Source organism: Lycium ferocissimum, chromosome 12, assembly GCF_029784015.1.
Source record: "Lycium ferocissimum isolate CSIRO_LF1 chromosome 12, AGI_CSIRO_Lferr_CH_V1, whole genome shotgun sequence".
Classification (NCBI taxonomy): domain Eukaryota; kingdom Viridiplantae; phylum Streptophyta; class Magnoliopsida; order Solanales; family Solanaceae; genus Lycium; species Lycium ferocissimum.
In genome coordinates, this window is record NC_081353.1 from 24,466,911 (window position 1) to 24,490,439 (window position 23,529).

At 34.4% G+C, this 23,529-nt stretch overlaps 2 protein-coding genes across 4 annotated transcripts; one reads left to right on the forward strand and one right to left on the reverse strand.

Moving 5' to 3' along the window:
• Positions 1 to 550: 550 nt before the first annotated feature.
• On the forward strand, positions 551 to 10,803 carry LOC132040400 (pathogenesis-related homeodomain protein). 3 transcript variants are annotated; one of them, XM_059431035.1, is made up of 12 exons: positions 551 to 705; positions 3,516 to 3,968; positions 6,974 to 7,139; positions 7,346 to 7,469; positions 7,610 to 7,722; positions 7,828 to 8,187; positions 8,277 to 8,513; positions 8,609 to 8,698; positions 9,106 to 9,164; positions 9,426 to 9,591; positions 9,893 to 10,161; positions 10,394 to 10,803. In XM_059431035.1, exons 1-12 carry the CDS (start codon positions 698 to 700, stop codon positions 10,458 to 10,460), a joined length of 2,112 nt encoding a protein of 703 aa, XP_059287018.1. In that variant the 5' UTR covers positions 551 to 697; the 3' UTR covers positions 10,461 to 10,803. The 3 variants fall into 3 exon arrangements, with proteins under 3 accessions (XP_059287018.1, XP_059287016.1, XP_059287017.1); XM_059431033.1 differs by having other exon boundaries at positions 9,106 to 9,156; positions 9,352 to 9,591; XM_059431034.1 differs by lacking the exon at positions 10,394 to 10,803 and having other exon boundaries at positions 9,106 to 9,156; positions 9,349 to 9,591; positions 9,893 to 10,390.
• Positions 10,804 to 11,927: 1,124 nt separating this feature from the next.
• LOC132040401 (nascent polypeptide-associated complex subunit beta-like) lies at positions 11,928 to 15,227 on the reverse strand. The gene is made up of 6 exons (XM_059431036.1): positions 15,077 to 15,227; positions 13,777 to 13,844; positions 13,430 to 13,578; positions 13,288 to 13,344; positions 12,360 to 12,398; positions 11,928 to 12,264 (listed from the first exon to the last, which is right to left on the reverse strand). The coding sequence occupies exons 2-6, from the start codon at positions 13,842 to 13,844 to the stop codon at positions 12,080 to 12,082; spliced, it is 498 nt and encodes a 165-aa protein (XP_059287019.1). The 5' UTR covers positions 15,077 to 15,227; the 3' UTR covers positions 11,928 to 12,079.
• Between the last annotated feature and the right edge of the window lie 8,302 nt (positions 15,228 to 23,529).

Genomic DNA, 23,529 nt, shown 5'->3' on the forward strand with positions numbered 1-23,529 from the left:
TCATTCTAGATATGCTGCGAATTTCCTCACCCTACATTGTAATGTAGTTCTATGAAGGTCTCCACCTTTATTAGTCTATCAGAAACAACCTTTCTATTTAAGGATAAATTTTGCATACACTCTACTCATGACATGTGAGTTTGTGTGTATATGATTAAACAAACTAAAATAACCAAACGAACCTATCGAAAAAATCAAAACTAAAAAATTCATTTATAGTAATTTAATTTAGTTTATAAATTTTAACAAATCGACATAAATGATCTTTTAATTTATTAAGAAAATAAACCGACTGCCCTTCTTACGCTCGGACAAACTGTCAAACTCAAGAGGCAAGTCTCAATTTCATTTTGTAAAACATATTTTTTGTCATATATAAATGAACTTGATTTAATTAGATATAGTGATACTGAATATGGTTTAAAAAATAAAATAAAAAATATTTTGAAGCAATTTAAGAAAAGAAACAAACAGAATGGGAAAGTTATGAATAATTATTAGTGAAAAGTACTAATATTTGAACAATAAACGAAGTACTACTATTATTCCCTTGATTTAATTTATGATTGAATAATTATAAGCACTAAACTAAAAATAAGTACTTCCTTAATCCAAATTCACAAGAGCAAAAAGTTGGCATTTCTGCATTCAAAAAGCCTAGTGGCATGTACTACTCTTCAGATCTTTCTTCTCTTCCATGTTAAGGTTAGCCCTTTTGTTTTCTTTCTATTTTAAGAATACCCATTTGGTTCATTATGTGAAATTTTGTGTCTTTGTTTGGTTTATCTGAAAATTCTTGGTTAACTCTTTTCTGGGTGTTTGCAAATCTTGGACTAAAGTGTTAACTTGGATCAATAGTGTAAGTTGTTTTGTGTTTTCTTGAATGTACTAGAGTGTACCTAGTTGATCATTACTTGAAAAAATGGAGTCTTTTTCTGTGTATATGTGTGTGTTTGTTGGTTTCTCCCCTTTTTAAGAATACCCATTTGGTTAATTATGTGAAATTTTGTGTCTTTGTTGGTCAATGTGAGAATTCTTGGTTAACTCTTTTCTGGGTGTTTGCAAAATTTCCATCTTGTTATCTTGGATTAAAGTGTTAGTTGGATCAATAGTTTTTAGATTTTGGTGTTTTCTTGAATGTACTAGTTGGGGTTGGGAACTGGCTGATCATAAGTTGAAAGTTGGATTCCTTTTCTGTGTATATGTGTGTTTATTGGTTTCTCCCTTTTTAAAGAATACCCATTTGGTTAATTATGTAAAATTTTGTGTCTTTGTTGGTTTATCTGAGAATTCTTGGTCAACTCTTTTCTGGGTGTTTGCAAAAATTCCATCTTGTTGTGTTGGACTAAAGTGTTACTTGGATCAATAGTTTAAGTTATTTTGTGTTTTCTTGAATGTACTAGAGTGTGGCTAGTTGATCATTAGTTGAAATAAATGGAGTCTTTTTCTGTGTGTATGTGTGTGTTTATTGGTTTCTCCCTTTTTTAAGAATACCCATTTGGTTAATTATGTAAAATTTTGTGTCTTTGTTGGTTTATCTGAGAATTCTTGGTTAACTCTTTTCTGGGTGTTTGCAAAAATTCCATCTTGTTGTGTTGGACTAAAGTGTTACTTGGATCGATAGTTTAAGTTATTTTGTGTTTTCTTGAATGTACTAGACTGTGGCTAGTTGATCATTAGTTGAAATAAATGGAGTCTTTTTCTGTGTGTATGTGTGTGTTTGTTGGTTTCTCCCTTTTTTAAGAATACCCATCTGGTTAATTATGTAAAATTTTGTGTCTTTGTTTGGTTATCTGAGAATTCTTTCTTGGTTAAGTCTTTTCTGGGTGTTTGCAAAAATTCCGTCTTGTTATCTTGGACTAAATTGTTGGTTGAATCAATAGTGTAAGCTATTTTGTGTTTTATTGAATGTATTAGAGTGTACCTAGTTGATCATCAGTTGAAAAAAAAAAAAACATGGAGTCTTTTTCTGTGTGTATGTGTGTGTTTGTTGGTTTCTCCCTTTTTTAAGAATATCCATTTGGTTAATGATGTGAAATTTTGTATCTTTGTTGGTTTATCTGAGATTTCTTGGTTAAGTCTTTTCTGAGTGTTTGCAAAATTTCCATCTTGTTATCTTGGATTAAAGTGTTAGTTGGATCAATAGTTTTTAGATTTTTGTGTTTTCTTGAATGTACTAGTTGGGGTTGGGAACTGGCTGATCATAAGTTGAAAATTGGAGTCTTTTTCCGTGTATATGTGTGTGTTTGTTGGTTTGTTTGAGAATTCTTGTTTAAGTTTTCTCTGGGTATTTGTAAAATTTTCTCCTTTTGTTATTGGAATAAGTGATATATGGATCAGTAGTGGAAGTGTTTTGTGCTTCTTGAATGCATTGAGCTTGAGTGTCTAATTGAAAATTGGGGTTTATTTGGGGAAGAGTTGATAAAAGATTGGATCTTTTGTGGGTATTTGCCAAATTTCCATCTTGTTATCTTGGACTGAACTGTTACTTGGATCAATAGTGTAAGCTATTTTGTGTTTTCTTGAATGTGCTAGTGTGTGCCTAGTTGATCATTAGTTGAAAAATTGGAGTCTTTTTCTGTGTATATGTGTGTTGGTTTCTTTGAGAATTCTTGTTCAAGCTTTTTCTGGGTATTTGGAAATATTTTCACCTTTTGTTATTATAACAGGTGATACATGGATCAGTACTGTTAAAGTGTTATGTGCTTCTTGAATGCATTGAGCTTTTTCTGGTTGTGCATAGAGTGCCTAATTGGGAGTGGAACCGGGTTTGTAATAACTTGAAAACCGGGGTTTATTTGGGAAGAGTTGATTGAAAGATTGGATCTTGTTTGGTGAAAGCCAATACCCATTTCAACTTTTTCCCCAATTAATCAATTGGAACTGTATATCAGAAGAAAAGAATTAGAAAAACAGAAGTCCACCAATGAACAGTCATTATCCATTGGCATGTCAAATTGTCCATCAAAGTTTCAGTACAGTTCTCTGATATCTCATACCCATTTTGATCCAAGGGTAAACTAGTTTTGTTCTAATAGTAAGTTTATCTTTTATTTTCAAAAAGGTTGATTCTTTTCTTCATTATTCAGTTAAGCATAATTCACCTTTCTTCATTAGCTGAGTCATCATACTTCTCAATGTTTAGAGTAGAGTTAACTCTGTGCATATCTTGGTATTTGCTTTATTGACAGCTGCTTCAGTCGAGAAAAGTTAACAATTTTAACATAGATGTTTCTTCCCTGTAGTAGAAAGATTCTCATGGGGATGAAAACGCACATTTTAAGGCTCTTCAGATTTTTGGTAGTCTCCTAATACCTAGGTATATTGCACTTGTGCTTCCTAGTGAACTATGATTTACTCGGCAGCTTTCCTTTCTTTTCTTTTTCTTCTTCCTCTTTTCGGTCAATATATGTTGTGGCATATATTAACTACATGTAAAAAAAAAAAAAAGACCTCATCTGCCTTCTTGCGTTGTCTTAGAGGTTATTGATCATTGATTCTTTTTGCCCTTGCAGGACTTTTTATGTCACACAACAAGCTACTATGCCTGGAAAAACAGATAAAGATATGCATAAAGCGGTTGCGCGCTCATCACAAGTAAAAAATGTGTTGAGAAGATTAGAGAAAACGAGATCGAAGCTGAAATCAAAATCTCATGGAAGGGCTACTCATGCATCGTCGTCAAAGAGAACAGCTGCTGGTGAAGGTAAGGAGAAGTGCTGTTCTGGAAAAAACATACTCAAGAAAGAAATTCCGCAAAAAGCTAAATTGTCGAAGTTAGAACATGACAACGTGGATATTGGGTCTGAAAAGTTAAAGAGAAGGAGAAGAAAAAGGAGAAGAAAACATAATGAAGATCCAGATGATGTTTCACGTTTACAAAGGAGAACAAGATACCTCTTGATCAAGATGAAGCTAGAGCAGAATCTTATTGATGCTTATTCTGCAGAAGGCTGGAAAGGTCAGAGGTGTGTACCTTATCCCTCGTATCGACATAGATATACATAGATTTATTCATCTTGCTTAGAGACTCGATACCGATATCTTAACTGTTTTGCTCCTCAAATGGTAAGAAACTGAAGAAACAAATTGTACAACTAAAATTGTTTCGTCTGCATGGTTGTAGGTGTGACAAATATGCATGTTTGATGGAGTTGTTTCCTTGTTACTCTCTCCGTTTCAATTTATGTGTCTTAGTTTGACTGGTCAAGCAGTTTAAGAAAGTAAAGAAGACTTTTGAATCTTGTGGTCTTAAACTAAAGATATGTTTAATGTACCAAAATGTCCTGTAATTTTGTGGTCTTTAACATGCTATGTGGGATGTTGGAATCAAAGAGTTGTCAAATTAGGAAAGAGACATGCTTATTGAAACAAACTAAAAAGGAAAGTAAGACAGACAAATTGAAACAGAGGGAGTAACTATTAATTAAAAAGTTTCAACCTTTTGCTCTAAGCTTTTAGTTGAATGCACTGATCTAATAAGTGTTCCTAGGTCATTTTCTGAAACTTGTCTTGTGCTCTAAAGTTATTATGCTAATATCGCTATTGCTTTAGTAAGAGATTCAGCAGGAAAAAAATTGAGCTCTGTACGGTTTTAATTATTGAGAGTCGAAAAGATGTACCATTTTGATATAAAACTGGAAAAAGTCAGACCAACTATTGATTTTAGATATAAATGTAAAGTTAGTTCAAATAGTGTGAAAGACTGTCCTGTTTGAGTTTTGAGTTGCACGATATTGTAATAGTTATGAGAAAAATGTTAACACTATTTAAAAGTAGATAATGGTATTAAAAGAGAGAAGAAGAAGAAGAAGAAAAACATAAGGGTAGCCACTTGATACAACTATAAAGTTTATCATCTTCCATGCAATTTTATTGTCTCTTACATTGTTGTGGTATTTATTTTGGGAAATCAGCTGGGCTGTACCTGCTTTCAGAATTTATTACTATGGGCTCTTGAAGGTAGGGTTTCATGACCAACAAGTAACAAAGGCAATTAACTCAAGTCTTCCTACGACACTTTAATGCTTGGAATTATTGGGGCCCGTTAGCAAATGAGAATTACTACTGACAGAATCTAGCTTCAGTACAGCAACAACTACACTTCTATATCAAACTAGTTATAGTCGATTATATGAATCCTCTATAACCATTCTCCTCTAATGTGCCCTTTCATTCTAATACTCAATAACTTGTATTTTAAGACAAATTAGAGACTTGTAAAGCTATAGATTCTCTAAATCTCACACTTATTTTACACTGACATATAAATCTCCAACCCAAGTAAAAATGCTTCCGATTAGCAATTTACCGTATGTAAATGTATCAACAACAGCTAAAAACTTAGTCCTAATTAATTGATATATCCTTTATAAATTCTTTTCTTCCATTTTGTTCTGTTATTACCAAGTTCACACATCTTTTCAGAGATTTATGTGTATTGACAAAACTTTTCATCAATGTGAGTTTAGGCCTATTTCGTCCTTTTTTCAGCAATTTCAATCATCATAGTGTTTGACCTATTCGTCTAGAGATCACGTATGACATGTCAAAACTATCTTGTGCCACTTATTCTGAAGTTACCCTTTATGTGTGCTTTTTTTTTTTTTTTTGTAAGGTAAGAATTTATTGATAACACAGCACCAATATGGTAGTGCAGCAAATATAGCAAAGCTGGACTTGTTTTACGTTGTAAATTCATAGAAGCTAACTAGTCCTGCACTCAAATTAAAAACAATACTTCCTTTTCTCCATTAATACAAATTACGAATAGATCTACTCTTACCCAAAGATATATGTTCTTTTTTCTTCAAAACACATACTACAGTACGAGTAATGCATAAAGGGATTGATATCCAAGTCTTCTTTTGATTCCTTCCAGCATTCGATGACCTTTAGTAGCTTAATAGGCTGATGAAGGTTTAAGGTTTCACCCAACATAATCCATAGATAGTCAACAATAGAGTCCATATCTGCCATGTAAAATTACAATGGAGAAAAATGTGATCTGCTGTCTCAGAGGAGTTCTCACCTAAAGCACATCTACTGCACATAATGTAGCCTATCTTTTGCAATTTATCTTGAGTTAAGCAGGTAGCATGTGTAGCCAACCAACCAAAACAAGCAACCTTCTTAGGCATAAATTTTTCAAGGCCAAAGATTGTCATAATTATCCTTTTTACTTCTACATCATAGTGTAAAAGGATTTAACAGTGTAGACCCCATATTTGCAGGCTAACCACTGGATGGAATCTTTGTTTTTGTCCAGAATTAGTAAGTTCATTTTTTAAATAAACCATTACCCTCCCCAGACCCCACCTTGTGGGATTACACTGTGTATGTTGTTGTTGTTGTATTTTCTGAATAAACTCATCTACTTCAGCCAAAAATTTCCCAATCAGACTAATGAAAATTCCATCCAGACTCCGAAATACGATATGCAATCATCACCTCAGAATCTTCCACCTAGTGGTGGAGTCAGGATTTTCACTAAGGGGAGTCAAAATATAAAGCAGTAAACACACGAAGAAGCCAAGGGGATTCAACTTAAGAGACATGATGCATCAAATATAATATTGGGACAGAGAGGATTATTTCATTTATTACTTAAGTAATGAAAAGAAGAGTTGTAGACACTTACGCTTTAATATGGATCTGAATTCAGCAATGATTTTGTATATGACTAGAGAAAACATGATACAGTATTTTTCCAGCCCAGGAGATGTATTTATGTTTATGTTTAAAAGTAGGGTAACAATTCCGATGCCCCTCATTTTCTGTCCTGCAATCCGAATGTTGTCGACTAGACAAGTGGCTACCCTAAAATTTAACCCTCAACAGTAGAATCAGCACAAAAGGAAAGGAGCATTTCCAAGCTGTGGCCTATTTACACAAGTTCAATATGTAAATGCTAGTGTAACTTTATCCTTCAAGTGAGCAGCTAATTTGACCATTTTTTCGTCTTTTCATGCAGTCGAGAAAAAATTAGGCCAGAAAGAGAACTACAAAGAGCGAAGAAGCAAATATTAAAATGCAAGCTTGGAATAAGGGAGATAGTTCACCGGCTGGATTTGCTTAGCTCTGCTGGGCAGATTGACGATTCTGCTATTGCTCCAGATGGATCTGTCCATCATGAACATGTAAGCATCCTATCACAAAGTGTTTTTGTCTTTTGACTGTTTGTTAACACTTGCATGTCACCCGGTACCGTGATGGCTGATTCTCTTTTATGTTTATTGCACTTATTTCATATTTTTTCTTGCAGAGACTTCTATAGTTTCTCAACTTTTTCCCTACGCTCTTAAAACTCGGATGTGGAGTTCAAAGTTTCCTGTTTTATTTTCAGATTATCTGTGCCAAATGCAAATTGCAGGAAGCTTTCCCTGACAATGATATCATACTTTGTGATGGTACATGCAACTGCGCCTTCCATCAAAAATGTATTGATCCTCCACTATCAACGGAAAATAGTAAGTTAGCTTGAATGTGCTTCCAATGCTCCCTCCTCTTCCACTGCCTATGCAGAGCAGAACTTTTGTTTAGAGCTAAATGGCTGTTGGCTGATATTTTATTCATGAAAACTTATTCCAAAAGAATTGATAATTTGCAGTACCGCCGGGTGATGAAGGATGGTTTTGCAAATTTTGCAAGTGTAAAATGGAAATAATAGAAGCAACAAATGCTCATCTTGGCACCCACTTTGCTGTGGACTGTAATTGGGAGGTTGAATGATCTACTGTTGTACCCTCCACAAAAACATTTTTCACCCCTCCAAGAATTATCTATTGATCAGTACTTAATGATGACATATCTATTTGATTAATACAGGATATCTTTAAGGAAGAAGCTCTTCTGCCCGAAGATGGGGAGTCATCGGTATGCCCAGAACAAGACTGGCCATCTGATGACTCCAAAGATGATGACTATGATCCCGAAAAAGTTGCGAATAGTCACAGTAGTAGTACTGATAGCTTTGAGAGTGATTCTTCCGGTGAAGCAAGCAGTGGAAGCATATTTGGATCACTTGAGGATGAATTGTTAGCTTTAACAGGAAAGCCAGAAGACGGAAGCAGTGGAAAAGATTATTTGTCTGAACAAATTGCTAGGATGGATTATGAGGAAACTGACTTCGAAGTTCTATCTGGCCCCAGACTGAGAAAAGCTGTTGATTACATCAAGTTAAATGATGTGAGTACACGTTAGTGTCCAAAAGTGCTCTTGACTTTCTACTGCCTGCTGCTAACAAGAAATGAATGATGCTCTTATTTGTGGCACAGGAAATGTTTGGAAAGCATGTTCCTGGGATTGAGCAAAATAGTGAAGACGAAGATTGGGGTCCAGGTAAAAGAAAGCGTAGACGGAAGGAGTCTGAATCAGATGCTGCAAGCACCCTTATAACCCTCTTTGAAAGTGAGAGAAGTTGTCCAGAAAAAATAGCGAATGAACTGGAAAAAGAGTCTTGTGGTAGACCAGCCAAGAGAGAAATATTTAGGATTCCTCCTGATGCAGTCGAGGTAGACATGCTTCTTTGCATTATTCGTTGTTAACATCAAAGAGGAAGCATCTTTTTACAGTATTCTCACTGCTCAATACTTCTGAGCTTTACCAGGAACTTCGCCGTGTATTTGCTGAGAATGAACTTCCATCTAGAGAAGTGCGGGTGAACCTCTCCAAGCAGCTGGGTATTGAATATGAGAAGGTAATGGTAATTGTGATTTGTCGATAGACACCTGGGAAGTTTGAGCTAACATGTATAGTCAGAACTGTTAGAAATTGGCAACTTAATTGGTTAATTAGTTCACAAAGTTTTAAGTGTTACCCTAGCAACAACTGATTTTGTTACATGTTTTGGATACAAATTGTATGCTCTTAGGATAGTTACATGCTTTTGCTCACATAATAGGGGGAAAGTGAGGGAGGAAGAGAATTGGGAGGTGGAAGCATGATGATCTATTTTATTATTAAGTTTTTAATAATGTTGTCCAAATCCTAAACCTTAAGTCTCTTGAGATGCCTGTGAGAGATAGGTTGGTGGAAGCTATGTTAATGTGCTAGCTTTATATTTTGTTGCCATTTGCTTATTTGTCTTTTACATGCTATTTCTAGGTGAACAAATGGTTCAAGAATGCACGGTATATGGCCCTTAAAGCTAGAAAGGTAAGGATTGAGCTAAGACTACAGGTGTCTTCACTGCTTAAGTTTCTCAGAACCTTGTCTCATGCCATTTTTGTTCCTATTATGATCATGGTGATGATTACATCAGCTTGTCATTATCATATTATCAGTTCTTTTTGTAACTTTTTCTTTTTCCTTTATGTGGTGGCAATGTCATTAACCCCTGAATTTCAGCAGGCTGAGAGCACAAAACTGTGCCAAGTTACTAGTCCTACAACATCAGTAGAATGCATACCTGAGACTGTAACGGGTGAACCTGCAGATCATATTTTGTCAAGTGATGCAGAAGAAAATGTAGCCACGGCACCTAAAGATCTTGCGAAATCACCTAATGAAGAAACTGCCAACTTGGTGATCCGTCCTTCCAAGAAAAAGCATAACAAAAAAGCAGTAAAACCGTCAACAGACAAAGTAGAGGTACGTTTAGCTGAGAATCAATGTGCAGTTCTATTTGGTCTGCCATTTTAAGCCTGAATTTGGGTTAATTTGCTTGCAATTTCCTATTTCAAGTTCAACCTTTAGAAGTAAGTTCAGTTTTTGCTAGAGAATTTTAAACGGGTAGAATCTCCTGTATTCCTTTTTTAGTTATTGTTCAGTGTTCATTTTAGTTGAAAGACAGATGTATTTCTGGTTTTAGTCATTATTCACTTAGAAAGTCTAGTTGAAAGGCGGATGCACTTTATATTTGTCTTCTAAATATTTCTGTTTCCACGAGCAGACACTTGTAGAATTTGGCGATGACGTGAGCCTGAAACTACTGCGAGAGAGGGCAAAAAAAGAAAGGAGAAAACTCAATTCCAAGGAAAGGGAAAGAATACAAGAAGCTGAAGCTGAGATGCAAAGGCTTTGTCGGATCAAGGACAAAATAGCAAGACTCCAGGACTTTTTACTAAGGTTTCCAAGTTGCAGAGGTAGAAGAGCGGAAGCTTCTAGTTTAGATGAAACATTGATTGTCTTTGTACCTGTTGCAGAGTTAAAGGAGAAAAGGTGATTTTTCATATCCCTTTTTTTTTTTTTCTTCCTAAAATTGTGTTCCTCCTTTTTTTGACAAATCAACAAAGACAAATAAGGAGGTTGTTCGAGGCAAATATAGAAGCAGAATTCATTTTTTTTTCCGGAATATACATGTATAGTTTTCAATCTTCTGTAGGACTTAAAACGAAATAGAATGTACAAGATTGTAACCTTTTATAATAGATCAGTTTCGTTATGTTAATAGGCGCAATGCTCGAAGTGCAAACTCGAAATGTGGGTACATGAGTATCTTGCAGTATTCAAAATTTTGAATGTAATGTGACCTCTTAGATACAAGTAGGTCTTCGCAATGTACCTTGTTTTCTACTGTGAAGTTGGACAAATATTTGTTAATCTGCAAAATGATGCTAAGTAATAGTATTGTCAATCGTCACACTCATATATATTAAGTTATACGTCTAAAGAATTAGTTACATGATACTTTTAGCTTTGGAATCCTTCCCTGTGACAGGATTTTACATCATTAGTGTGATTTAATGTGGGGTAATTAATTCAGTGTGAGTTGCTCTCTGCCGTCATTCAATGAAAATAGATAAGAGGCTCAATTAACTATTTTTTTCAGGTTACTAATTCATGCTTATTACATGCAGTGTAGATCATAATGATTTGATTGTTTAAACAAATGTACTCGTATAAAAGGAGCACGAAAAGTCAAAGCAAAGACATTCTATGGCCTGATAGTGCAGACATGTTACGTTTTATAGGGTGTTTGGTAGGTTTGTAAGCATCTTTTGATATATTTACGTTTAAAATCAGCTAACACTTGTTTGCATTGTATTAAAACGTTGAGGAAACTTATTTCTTTGTTACCTAAATATACTCAAAAGTGAAACGAGCCTTACCCTACCCGTGGAAAGAAAGGTTCTCTTCCAATTCTACTATTCTGTTTTCTTGATAATTTCATTTAACCTCGAGATCTAAAACGTTGGGAACAAGTAATTCATTGGAATCAACGGATTTCTTTGAAAAATAATTGTTATTAAGCTTGGAGTCTTCCTTATTTGCTTTAAAACTTGCACTTAAAATCCCAGAATTTCTTATGCATTATCAACCATGATATACATGGTATTTAACGAGTTGCTGAAGGATGCCATTGAGCTTCTGTAAAGCATAACCAGAAACCCTAATTTAGAGAGAAGATGAATTGCAACAAAGTTAACGAGCTACTTCAAAACAGTTTGTACTAGTGCGATTGTTGTAGTATGATAAGCATCCCTCAATCTTTAACTAGAAGTCTCAAGCTCATCTCAGGTTTAAGCCGGAAATAGAGTCTCCCTTTAATAGAGAGCGCTTAACTCACAAAGTGGTACTACTTCGCACCCAAAGCAAATACCTACTACTGGATGGAAAAATAACTGTTCAAATACCTATAATAAATCCTCAAAATAAGAAGTGAAGGCCAGATCCATAAAACCAACCAAAACTAAATGCTGCAGTTGCAACTAATAAATTGATTAGTCACTGCTTGAGAGCACTCTAGGCAAAGCAAGTTCAGAACTGATACTGCTTAACCTGAGTTGGTAAGCTCAGTAATGAAATTCAGATACATTGGCCTCAGCTTTTAGACAGAGACTGAGGACATAGGCAAAAGGCAGAAAGTCTTCCCATATTCACGTCAAAAGCAGATTTATGTAATCACATTCTTACTAAAGACTAGCTTGTATAGAACAACCAATACTACTCTAACATAGAAGAATAGGCATACTAACATAGATGAGTAGGCTTTGAATTGCGAAGTAGCTTACTATTAAAAGCATTTAAAAATTCTTTTGAGATGTGTCACAAATAGACATTCAAATAGAACACTCAAAAGCTAAAAGGTAAAATCTGATATCAAAACACAGAAAGTAAAAGGGAATTCAACAAAAACTTAGGAAGTGTGACCCTCCTCAGCAGCAGCTTCAAAAGTTTCACCAGCCACAAGTTCTGGTACCTCATCATCATCTTCCTGTGCTACCGCAGCACCTTCAACTGCATCTGTACCCGCAGCACCACCAGGTGCCTGCTTCTGGAACTGCTCAGCCAACTTCTTCAAATTCTCCAAATTATCAGGACCTGAAAATTGCGTTTCCAATAAATAGTCAAAACACACGTTTAACTGTTCAAGCTTTTGTCACAACTATAGTGTAGAACCAAAAATTATCACATACCCAGCTGGTGAATAATCTGAGGAAGAATATCCTGCAATTCTGCACGAGGAAAGAAATATAGCTTAGATATTATTATGCAACACACACAAACCAAAGACCGACTTTTTTCTTTTATAACAATGGTGTCCGAGCCGGCTTGCGAACACCTAGACTAATTCCAGGGGATACCTGCCACCTCCTACCAACATCAGGTACTAGGTAAGTCTATCCACCAACAACAATAGGACAAATGGGCAGAAATCACTTAGGGGTCGTCTGGTAGCTTGTTAGTAGTAAGTTATTCATGTATTAAAATCCTGCATAAGTAATACTGTGTTTGGTAGCTAGTTATGAGGTGAGTTATTCATGTATAAAATTGGTACGGTGTTTGGTCTGCAATTTAGAAACACGCATAACTAATACATGTATAAGTTATGAGGGAATCTATGTATTTCCAGGGCAAAAGGTGGAATGGCTAATACATGAATACCTAAACCACACATAACTAATACCCGCATAAAATAATACATAAATTCCCTCATAGCTACCAGACGACCCCTTAGCGTTTTGTCTTTGTTTGGATTTAAGTTTAGAAAAGCAATTTTTTTTCTTTTTACTTAGGTGAGACCGAACCCCAAAGTAGGGCTGCCTACGTATCTTGCTAAAGCAAGAATCAGGTCGAACGTAGTTCAAACAATACCAACTTATTACCAATTCCAAGAGTAGTAGCACGTGCCCAAAACATAATTGAAAGGAGTTAAAACAGTAAGGAAGCTCATATCCTCTAACAATCAAGAACTCTTATGTTGGAAAACCAACAAAAAGAATGCTTTATCTCAAAGTATAATTTGTTTTGTGACATAGTTTTAGGGTTTAAGTTGTGGTTGTATTCACAAGGTACCAGCTACCAAGCAAAACCAAGGCATGAGGAAAAGAGTAGAACACTTACTCTTTGTCTGGGGGGTACCACTAACGACCCATGTGTTTGCAGCAATAGATGCTTGAACTGAAATTGGAAAAGAAGGGGTTATTAGAATGTCAATAAAATGATCGATGACTAAACTAAGTGAAATATACATATATATTTGTACCTTTGGGGTTAATGAATTGGATAACAACATCCTCCTTGAAAATGTTGACCTCTTCAATAGCGGGGATAGCATTGACACCTATTCTTTTCAAGGTGCTCTGTAGTCTTTTGTCATCTGTTGTAGTTGTCTTGTGTACAGCCTTCTTCTTTCTGCATAAGAAGCAGTCATTCAGCAAACATGAAAGTGAAAAATAAGGTACCTTATCAATACTTCTAGTTATATGGTTGTTACAGAACTAACTGAAATCCTTTAAGTTAGCAACAAACACATACATTCTTTCCCAATACATTAACACTACCCATTTCCATGTGGTAATAGTCACAGCAACTACAGAAAACTAAACAGACCTTCTCATGGTACCCTTTCCACCAGTTCTGACCGAACCGGCCATCTTGCGTAGCTTTTCTACATTCATCTGTCCAGGAAAAACACCAAAAGTCAATATCGCACATTAAAAAAGTATCAAGAGACTGGCATGATTGCATTCCACTTTATCAGCCTCCATACATCTGTAACAACCTCCAAGACCATAAACTGCACTAAACCACATCCAGAAAATTCACAAACTAAAAAATAAAGGCCTCTATACAGAACTTTAAAACACAAGTGCATATGAATGTTAGAGCTAATAACAGGTACCAACTTAACAAAGGCAAGACCAAGAACAATACATCATTATCTTGGGGTAAACCAGTTTATTGAACTACGGCTTGACTACGTTACAGTAAAAAATTAGTAACTTCCAAATATAAATGTTAGAGCTAACAGCAGGTACCAACTTAAAAAGGCAAGACCAAGACCAATACATCATTATTTTGGGGTAAACCAGTTTTCTGAACTATGGCTTAACTACCTTACAGTTAAAAATTGTCTTTTATTCCTTTTATGTAGTTCCAAGGTATGTAAAATTTTATTTAAAACATTACAAAGTCATGTCCAAATTCACATTAAAAGTAGAAGCGTCATCCTTCAAAAATCAAACCCACCATTCTGTTTGGGACAGATAGAGTATTAGTAGAAAGAAAAAACATATCCTCAATGTACCAAAATACACAGTTGTACTATAAAGCTTGCAACTTATTCAACAGACTAAGATCCAGGAAACACAACCTAATCCAATTAATTAAAGAAATTCATCGAAACCCCAGCAACACAAGCTATCATTCAATAATATTATCCAAAGAAAAACTAAACTAACACTACAAATAAAAATAAAGAAACATATATGTAAAACAAGAACTCAAGAAAAGCATAAAAGTGGAGACCCATTAAGGAGATTAGGGGCATAGACAGCAAATAGAGCCTCAATATTCTATTTGTGACACAGTTTAATATCTAACAGAAAGGAAAAACCAGTAAAGCAAACACATATTCATTGTACCATATATACAGTTCTACTATAGAAGAGTACACAGTCAAAAGTTCACAAAAATTGCAACTTTTTCAACAGATTGAGATCCCATTAACATCAGCCTAATCCAATTAATTAAACAAAAAACCCCATCAACAATTCAAATGCAAGTTATCATTCAGTACTATTATCCAAAGTAAAACTATACTAACACAAAGCCAGAAAACTGGAGACCCATTAATGAGATTAGGAGGGTGGGGTGGGTGGTTTGAAGGGGGGGGGGTTAAAGAGCAAACCTTGTGAGGAGAAGAGTGAGCTAAAACCCTAGCCGCAGAGAAAGGGAAGAAAAATGAAATATAGAAAGGAGGGTTTGCTTGGGTGTTGATGACTTATCGTGCTATATAATGGGGGAAGTTGTTAATTTTTAGTTATGCCCTTATACTTTCTCAAGAAAGACATATGTATCCTCTTTTTTTTTTTTTATTTCTTTATGTTTTTTTGGTTGTTGTTATTTTTAGGGATATTCTCGGATAACCGAAAATCGAACCACCAAAATGGGTTGTCTTGGGATGGATATGATCCTTCCGCCCTTAATTAGAAGTATCTGGTTCAATTTTGAGTATGAAAAAATTCCTATTAGAAAGCATTTCTCACTTAAATCATTTTTTTTTTGTGTGGATTGCCCTTGTAAAACACTGGTCTTTAATTTTTATCCCTAAAATTGTTGGTCTTTAATTTTTTTCCCTTCGCTTAAAAAAGTGGCCGAAAATATTTAAGGTTCTGGTTTTGAACCCCCGCTTAGTCAAAGAAAAAAAGAATTTCTCAAGGCAAGACTTTTCGTGAAACCTCTGCCTTAAGGCCTAACTTTTGCCTGAATAGGCCTAATTTTGGGCAAAAGTTTGCCTTAAGGCCTAACTTTTGTTCGAATAGGCCTAATTTCACTACAAAACTTTTCCTTGCAAATTTTTTTTTGACTAAGTCGAGTTCAAACCCAGAACCTCAGGATATTAGGCGAAGTACAAAAATTAAGACCAGCAATTTGAGGGGTAAAAATTAAAGACTACCCCCGAATAAGAGTAATCATGCAAATTTATGTGACGCGAATTCAGATTAGTCGGAGCCCAAATGTGCATATAAGACACCGGATGGAAAATTAAAAAAAAAAAAAAAATGGGACCAAATCGACTAAGGGACCAATATTTTCATTTTAGTTTATTTCATTTGGCTTTAATTATAAAAAAATAGATGCTACTTGATTTGGTTTGATTTTATTTTTAAGCAGTAGTTTTTCTACTAATAGGCTAATGACATTTAAGCCTTAAGTTAAGCCTGTTTTGAATGTACACACTGAATCAAAGATCATTTTGGTAAAGAAACAATAAAAATGTTAACTTAAAAAAATAACTAACCTACCTAAATCAGTTTTCATTTCTCTGTATCTATTCAGCTGATTCCAATTATTTTATAGTCAACAAATGTAAAATCTCAATAGCTTACTAGCCCTGCTTCTTTTGTCACGTAATTTTTTTATCTGACAACTAATATGTTATCTACAGATGAAAAATGCCTGCGAACATTATTTTGATACATGTTATACTAAAATCTAATTGATTATTTATTGTTCCCCTCCGTCCATTTTATACAAATGTGAAAAATGTGTTACTATTCGAGGAGTCAGACACTTTTTTCTTTGACTACAGTTTTCTTAAGCTTTTTAAAAATATTTTGAATCGTTATTTACGTTGACTTGTAATACTTTTCGTGTAGTTTTTAAATACGTAAATTTCTTCTTCTTTTAAATATGAAGATTCTATGCACAAATCCATAGTTAAAATGAAGTGTTTTGTCTCGTACTCTGAACTCCTTCACATAAATTGGGACAAAGAGAATATATTACTAATTGTTACTTGTTAGTAAGATTTTTAAATTAGCAAACATGTATTAAAAAAATTCCAAACCAACAAAGACCGATTAGGTTGTGTGATGTTTGTTTGTTTGTTTGTTTGTTTTTTTTTTTTTTTTTTAAATAATATTGGGAGTAGAGAAAGGGAAAATGGGGAGGGAATTACAAGGTAGGAACGAACCCTCGCCAACAAGGTGAAAGTTCGAAAAAAAAAAATGAGGAAACATGACCAACATTACTAGTTCGAGATTGATGTTTGGTTAATTATTCTACTAAAATTCTCGTGTGACATTTGGTTTGATTTGAATTTAATAGTGTAAAAGCCATGACAAAATATTTAAAAAATGATAAAGCAAATCTGAAAAAAAGGATAGCAACTATTACAAAGCAATACGATAACCGAAATACAAGACACATCAGGTAGTAGTAACCAAAGTATTAGAAAAAAATAATAGTTTTGATCTCTTAATGATGTGAAAAATATAAATTTTGGGACTTTTAACTAAGCACATTTGTGATTTTACTTTCAGAATTTTTGAATCGGCAGGCCATTCGACTTATTAATTGGTAAAAGATAACTCAACTTATTGTTAATTGCACGGTTAAGTCAAATTTGACAATTTTATACATCTCCCATATTTTATTCGACATTGACACCACTAACAAACACCTAGAAAAACACTTGAGTAGCCATTATTGTTTATATGTTTCCCCAAAAACCCTGCTTCTTCGGCCTTGGCGAAAAAATATGATTTCCGCTGAAGGGAAGATCTAGGAGGGGGTGAGGATGTTCGGCAAAAAATTACACTATATATATAAGGTAAGTTTTTTTTTTTAATCTTTTATGTACATATATAGATATTTTGAATCCTCTGAACATAGACTAGAGGTTGGCTCAGTGGTTAAGGGGTTTCAAAATTTACCTTAACATTCCAAATACAGTAGTTGCATTTACGAATAATTGTTGGAAGAAGAAGAAAAAGAGCAGTTTGAGCTACAAATTAGTAGTGGTGCTCACGGTTCGGTTTGGATCGATTTTTATGTAAAAACCAACTAAACCAATTAAGTCGGTTGTTCAAATCGTTAAATCAAACCAGAATATATCAGTTTTTATGATTCGATTATTGTCCAGTTTTTTCGATTATTTCGGTTTTTGTCGGTTTGTTAAAACCAAACCCATGGAAGTATGAATCGAAATCACATAAACCATTATTTATAGGTCATCATTAACAAAGGATAGAAATGTCGCATTCTCGAATAATATATAAGTGTAAGTGTAGTTTGTAATATGTGGGAGGAGTCCCACATCGATGGCCAATAGCCATTGATTGGCTATAAAGAGCTAAGCCCATTTAGTCTAATAAAATGGCATATTTATAAGATATGTGCATTTATATATATTTAATTATATATCTAAATGACTTGGACTTGGAGCTTGGGCGCGGGCCGGGTCAGATCTTTAAATAAAGATTTTATTGAACAGTTTTTTTTGTTTATTTAAAATTTGAATTTAATATTTAAATTTTAAATTTAACAAAACATTGTGTCTCCTCAGAAAAGGAGCGTTTCTTTAGGAATAGTCTCCTTCTAAACTTCTATAAGTACGGACTCATCCCATAAGAAGCGATACAATTTGCATGTACGATCAAAAGCTTTGTTGTATCCTGATAGAGATTTGCTTGTAATCCCTAAAGAATATACAGGCATAAACTCTTGAAAGATAGTGATCTTTCACGCCTCAAAGCCTTTAATTTTCTGTTATTCTTCTCTAATTTTTCTAACAATTTTCAAGAGTTTATATGCTATGGACAAATTATTGTCTGTTGTTGAGAATCCAAAAGAACTAATCAAACTAGATCGTTTTGATGGATCGAATTTCACTCGCTGGAAGGACAAGATGATTTTCTTACTCACTGCGCTGAAAATATTTTATGTCCTTGATCCCGCACCACCCGAACCTACCCGAGAAGATACCGATGCGACCAAAGCGAGAGAGGAAGAAACGAGAAGAAGATGAACTGCTCGTCGAGGTCATATTCTCGAATACTTTGACTGATCGGTTGTATGATTTGTACTCCAATCTGAAATCTCCAAGGGAAATCTGGACGGCGTTGCAGACTGCATAATGAAAACGAGAAGCGAGGTATCGATAAATTCCTATCCTTGCAGTATTTTGAATTTAAGATGATAGATACAAAGCCTATAATGGATCAGATTCATGAATTACAAATCTTGGTATCAAAATTAAGCGATCTTGAAGTGAAAATTCCTGATGCACTTCAAATAGGTGCAATCCTTTCGAAACTGCCTTCTTCCTGGAATAACTATAGAAAGAAAATTCTGCATTCTACTGACAAATTGACTGTGGAACAATTTCGCACTCACCTTCAAATTGAAAGTGAGACTCGTGCTCGTGATGCGGTTGCTCAACCCTCTAGTTCCACAGTTAATGCTGTTAGTCAGAATAATTCGGGAAACGAAAATAAAAATCTGAAAGTTTCCAAGAAGTCTCTTAATAAAAAGAGAAAGAATCAGAATTGTTATCATTGTGGAAAGAAAGGCCATAAGATTCGAGATTGCAGGTTTAAGAAAGCAGGAATAAATTTTCATTCAGGAGATAATGGAAAATCTGGAAATTCAGAGAAGGTAAATGCAGTTGAAAGTTCTTCACAAGGGCTGGTTGCTATGATTTCTACTATACCAAGTGAAATGGTTAAAGAGTTGAACATGGCTGCTACAACCACAAAGAATCAAGACTGGTGGTTGGATTCCGGTGCAACAATTCATGTCTGTCACGACAAGAATATGTTCAAAACTTATTCGGAAGTTAAAGATTCTGAAAAGGTGTTGATGGGCAACCATGTTACAGCCGAAGTTGCAGGAAAAGGAACAGTTGAAATCAACTTCACATCTGGACAGAAGCTGACTCTTCTTAATGTGTTCCATGTTCCTGAAATAATGAAGAACTTAATTTCTGCTGGTTTACTTTCTAAGAGAGGTTTCAAGATTGTAATTGAGTCTGATCATGTAATTGTGTCTAAGAGTGGTCTGTTTGTAGGAAAAGGGTACCAGTGTGATGGCATGTTCAAACTAAGTGTTAATGCAATAAATTATGCTTCTGCTTATACCATTGTGTCTGATTCTTATTTATGGCATGCTAGATTAGGACATTTAAATTTTGGTTCTTTAAAATATATGTCCAAAAATGGTTATATCACTTGCAAAACTGAGCATGAAGGAAAGTGTGAAATATGTATACAAGCGAAAATGACTAAGAAACCATTTCGCAAAGTTGAAAGGTTTACAGAATTATTACACTTAGTGCATTCTGACTTATGTGAACTAAATGGAGAATTAACTAGAGGAGGAAAAAGATACTTCATTACTTTTATAGATGACTTTTCTAGATTCACACATGTTTATCTACTTAGAACAAAAGATGAAGCGTTTGAAAAGTTTAAGGAATACAAGTCAATTGTGGAAAATCAAAAGAGTAGAAAAATAAAAATTATTCGAAGTGATAGAGGTGGAGAATATTTTTCTTCTAATTTTAGTAAGTTTTGTGAAGAGCATGGTATAATACATCAAACAAGTGCTCCTTATACGCCGCAACAAAATGGTTTGGCCGAAAGGAAAAATAGAACTTTAGTAGATATGGTTAATTCTATGTTATTAAATGCACATTTACCGCATAATTTGTGGGGTGAAGCTTTACTTACTGCTTGTTATATATTAAATAGAGTGCCTTCAAAAAGTGTGCATGTTTCACCTTATGAACTTTGGAATGGTAGAAAACCAAATATCTGTTATTTTAAAGTGTGGGGGTGTATATCATTTTATAGGGTTCCTGATCATCAAAGAACAAAGTTAGGACCTAGAGGAATAAAATGTATTTTTGTTGGATATGCACAAAATTCAAAAGCATATAGATTGCTCGATCTAGAATCTAATGTTATTGTAGAATCTATTCATGTTGAATTTTTAGAAAATAGATTCATTAATGACACCATTGATGAGCAGTTGATTGAAGAAAATCGAAGTAGTCTTGACACACAAAAGATGTCACATTCTGATATTTCAAATAAAAGGAAAAGTGACAATATTCAGTTAGAGCCTAGAAGAAGCCAAAGAACTAGGAAAGAAAAAACTCTTGATCCTGATTTCATTGCTTCAGATTCTATAGTTTTTCTGGTAGAGGGAAATAGAACCAATGTATGTAATCAAATACCAATTTTGTTTAATATAGAAGAAGATCCTAGAACATTCAAAGAAGCTATGGCTTCAAGAGATGTCGCTTTTTGGAAAGAGGCAATTAATGATGAAATGGACTCAATAATGTCCAACAATACTTGGATTTTAGTTGATTTGCCTCCTGGATCTAAACCTATAGGTTGTAAATGGGTATTTAGGAGAAAATATAATACAGATGGTTCTATTCAAACCTTCAAAGCAAGACTAGTTGCAAAGGGCTTCACACAAAAAGAAGGCATTGACTATTTTGATACTTATGCTCCGGTTGCAAGAATTACTTCTATTAGAGTACTTTTATCATTAGCATCTATATATGATTTATATGTACATCAAATGGACGTTAAAACTGCTTTCCTAAATGGAAATTTAAGTGAAGAAATTTATATGAGACAACCTGAAGGATTTATTCTTCCTGGAAATGAACATAAAGTTTGTAAGCTAATAAAGTCTCTCTATGGATTGAAACAAGCTCCAAAACAATGGCATGAAAAGTTTGATAGTGTGATATTGTCAGACGGATTTGTACATAATCAAGCCGATAAATGTATTTACTCCAAATTTACAAAAGATTATGGAGTTGTCATTTGTCTTTATGTTGATGACATGTTGATTTTTGGTACGAACATGCTTGGAATTTCTGAAGTCAAGAAGTATCTAACTTCAGTTTTTAAAATGAAAGATTTGAATGAAGTAGATACTATCTTAGGTATCAAAGTCCAAAGAAATAATAAGAGAGTGACTTTATCACAAGCCCATTATATTGATAAGATACTCAACAAATTCAATCATTTGGGTATAGAGGAGTCTAAAACTCCATATGATTCAAGTATCAAGCTTACTGAAAATACTGGAAGAACAGTGGCTCAATTAGAGTATGCAAGTGCAATTGGCAGTTTGATGTACGCAATGCACTGCACAAGGCCTGATATAGCATTTGCCGTTTGTAAACTTTCAAGGTTTACGAGTAATCCAAGTAATATTCATTGGAAAGCTATAATTAGAGTACTTGGATATTTAAAGAAAACCAAACATTTGGGCATTTGTTATAGTGGTTTTCCTACCGCATTAGAAGGATATTCTGATGCGAGTTGGATTATAAGTATTAATGATAATAAGGCTACTTCAGGTTGGATATTCACTTTGGGGGGTGGCGCCATTAGTTGGGCATCCAAGAAACAAACCTGTATTTCCCATTCTACGATGGAATCTGAATTTATAGCATTAGCAGCTGCTGGGAAAGAAGCGGAATGGCTAAGAAACATGTTACTGGATATAAAGTTGTGGCCACAACCTATGCCAGCCATTTCCATATTTTGTGATAGTGAGACTACTATGTGCGTAGCTCACAATAAAATGTATAATGGGAAATCGAGGCATATAAGCTTACGACATGCTTATATAAGAGAGTTAATTACAAATGGAACTATAGCTATAGTATATGTGAGATCAAATAAGAATTTGGCAGATCCACTTACAAAGGCATTAAATAGAGATGCAGTACAACAAACTAGTGAAGGAATGGGGCTAAAACTCTTAAAATAAATGCAAGTAATGGGAACCCAACTTTGAGTTAGTATACATTCTAACAACATAAGTTCAATGGGTAATAACAAGTTGCTTGTATTGTTTAAGCACGAATCTCCTCGTGTAGAGCCTCATTTCTGGTGAATTGTTTACTGTTATGTGAGGAGTTTAGAAGTTGTTAAATGCTTGTAATAACAGGGGCATAATGACAAACTTCAAAGTGCATACTGCTACAAGAAAGAGGGTGAATTAATTCTTAATGGAATTAGCAAATGTCTGTAGTAACAGGGACACAGAGTCTATTTCCACCTATATGAATATTGAAGTGGTGCCGCTTCAATCAAGATTTAAGGAGTTGGTCTTGTAAATATTCATGAATTTGGATTAGCACATGGCCATAAACGTGCTAAAGCATAATACTGGATTGTTTCGCTACTTAATAATATTATGTGTGTGATACTTTCGATTCGACAAAAGGAGTTGTGGTTCAAATCTTAGGATACCAATAACTTCGTCAAATTTTAAAGTATTTACACTAATGAAAAGTTCAAATCTATGTAAGATACTTTTCGGTATGCGTAATGTTATGTGACATATTACAAACTAGTGGGGGATTGTAAGTGTAGTTTGTAATATGTGGGAGGAGTCCCACATCGATGGCCAATAGCCATTGATTGGCTATAAAGAGCTAAGCCCATTTAGTCTAATAAAATGGCATATTTATAAGATATGTGCATTTATATATATTTAATTATATATCTAAATGACTTGGACTTAGACTTGGGGCTTGGGCGCGGGCCGGGTCGGATCTTTAAATAAAGATTTTATTGAACAGTTTTTTTTTTGTTTATTTAAAATTTGAATTTAATATTTAAATTTTAAATTTAACAAAACGTTGTGTCTGTTCAGAAAAGGAGCGTTTCTTCAGGAATAGTCTCCTTCTAAACTTCTATAAGTACGGACTCATCCCATAAGAAGCGATACAATTTGCATGTACGATCAAAAGCTTTGTTGTATCCTGATAGAGATTTGCTTGTAATCCCTAAAGAATATACAGGCATAAACTCTTGA

Bases quoted from the DNA above. Each gene is read 5' to 3' on its own strand.
- LOC132040400 (XM_059431033.1), top strand. The intron at 7,140-7,345 runs GTAAGCATCCTA...TTTTATTTTCAG, and splicing joins GATCTGTCCATCATGAACAT to ATTATCTGTGCCAAATGCAA. The intron at 8,188-8,276 runs GTGAGTACACGT...TTTGTGGCACAG, and splicing joins ATTACATCAAGTTAAATGAT to GAAATGTTTGGAAAGCATGT.
- LOC132040401 (XM_059431036.1), bottom strand. From the start codon at position 13,844: ATGAATGTAGAAAAGCTACGCAAGATGGCCGGTTCGGTCAGAACTGGT. The intron at 13,345-13,429 runs GTACAAATATAT...TTCCAATTTCAG, and splicing joins CCAATTCATTAACCCCAAAG to TTCAAGCATCTATTGCTGCA. The intron at 12,399-13,287 runs GTAAGTGTTCTA...TTCCTCGTGCAG, and splicing joins TGGTACCCCCCAGACAAAGA to AATTGCAGGATATTCTTCCT.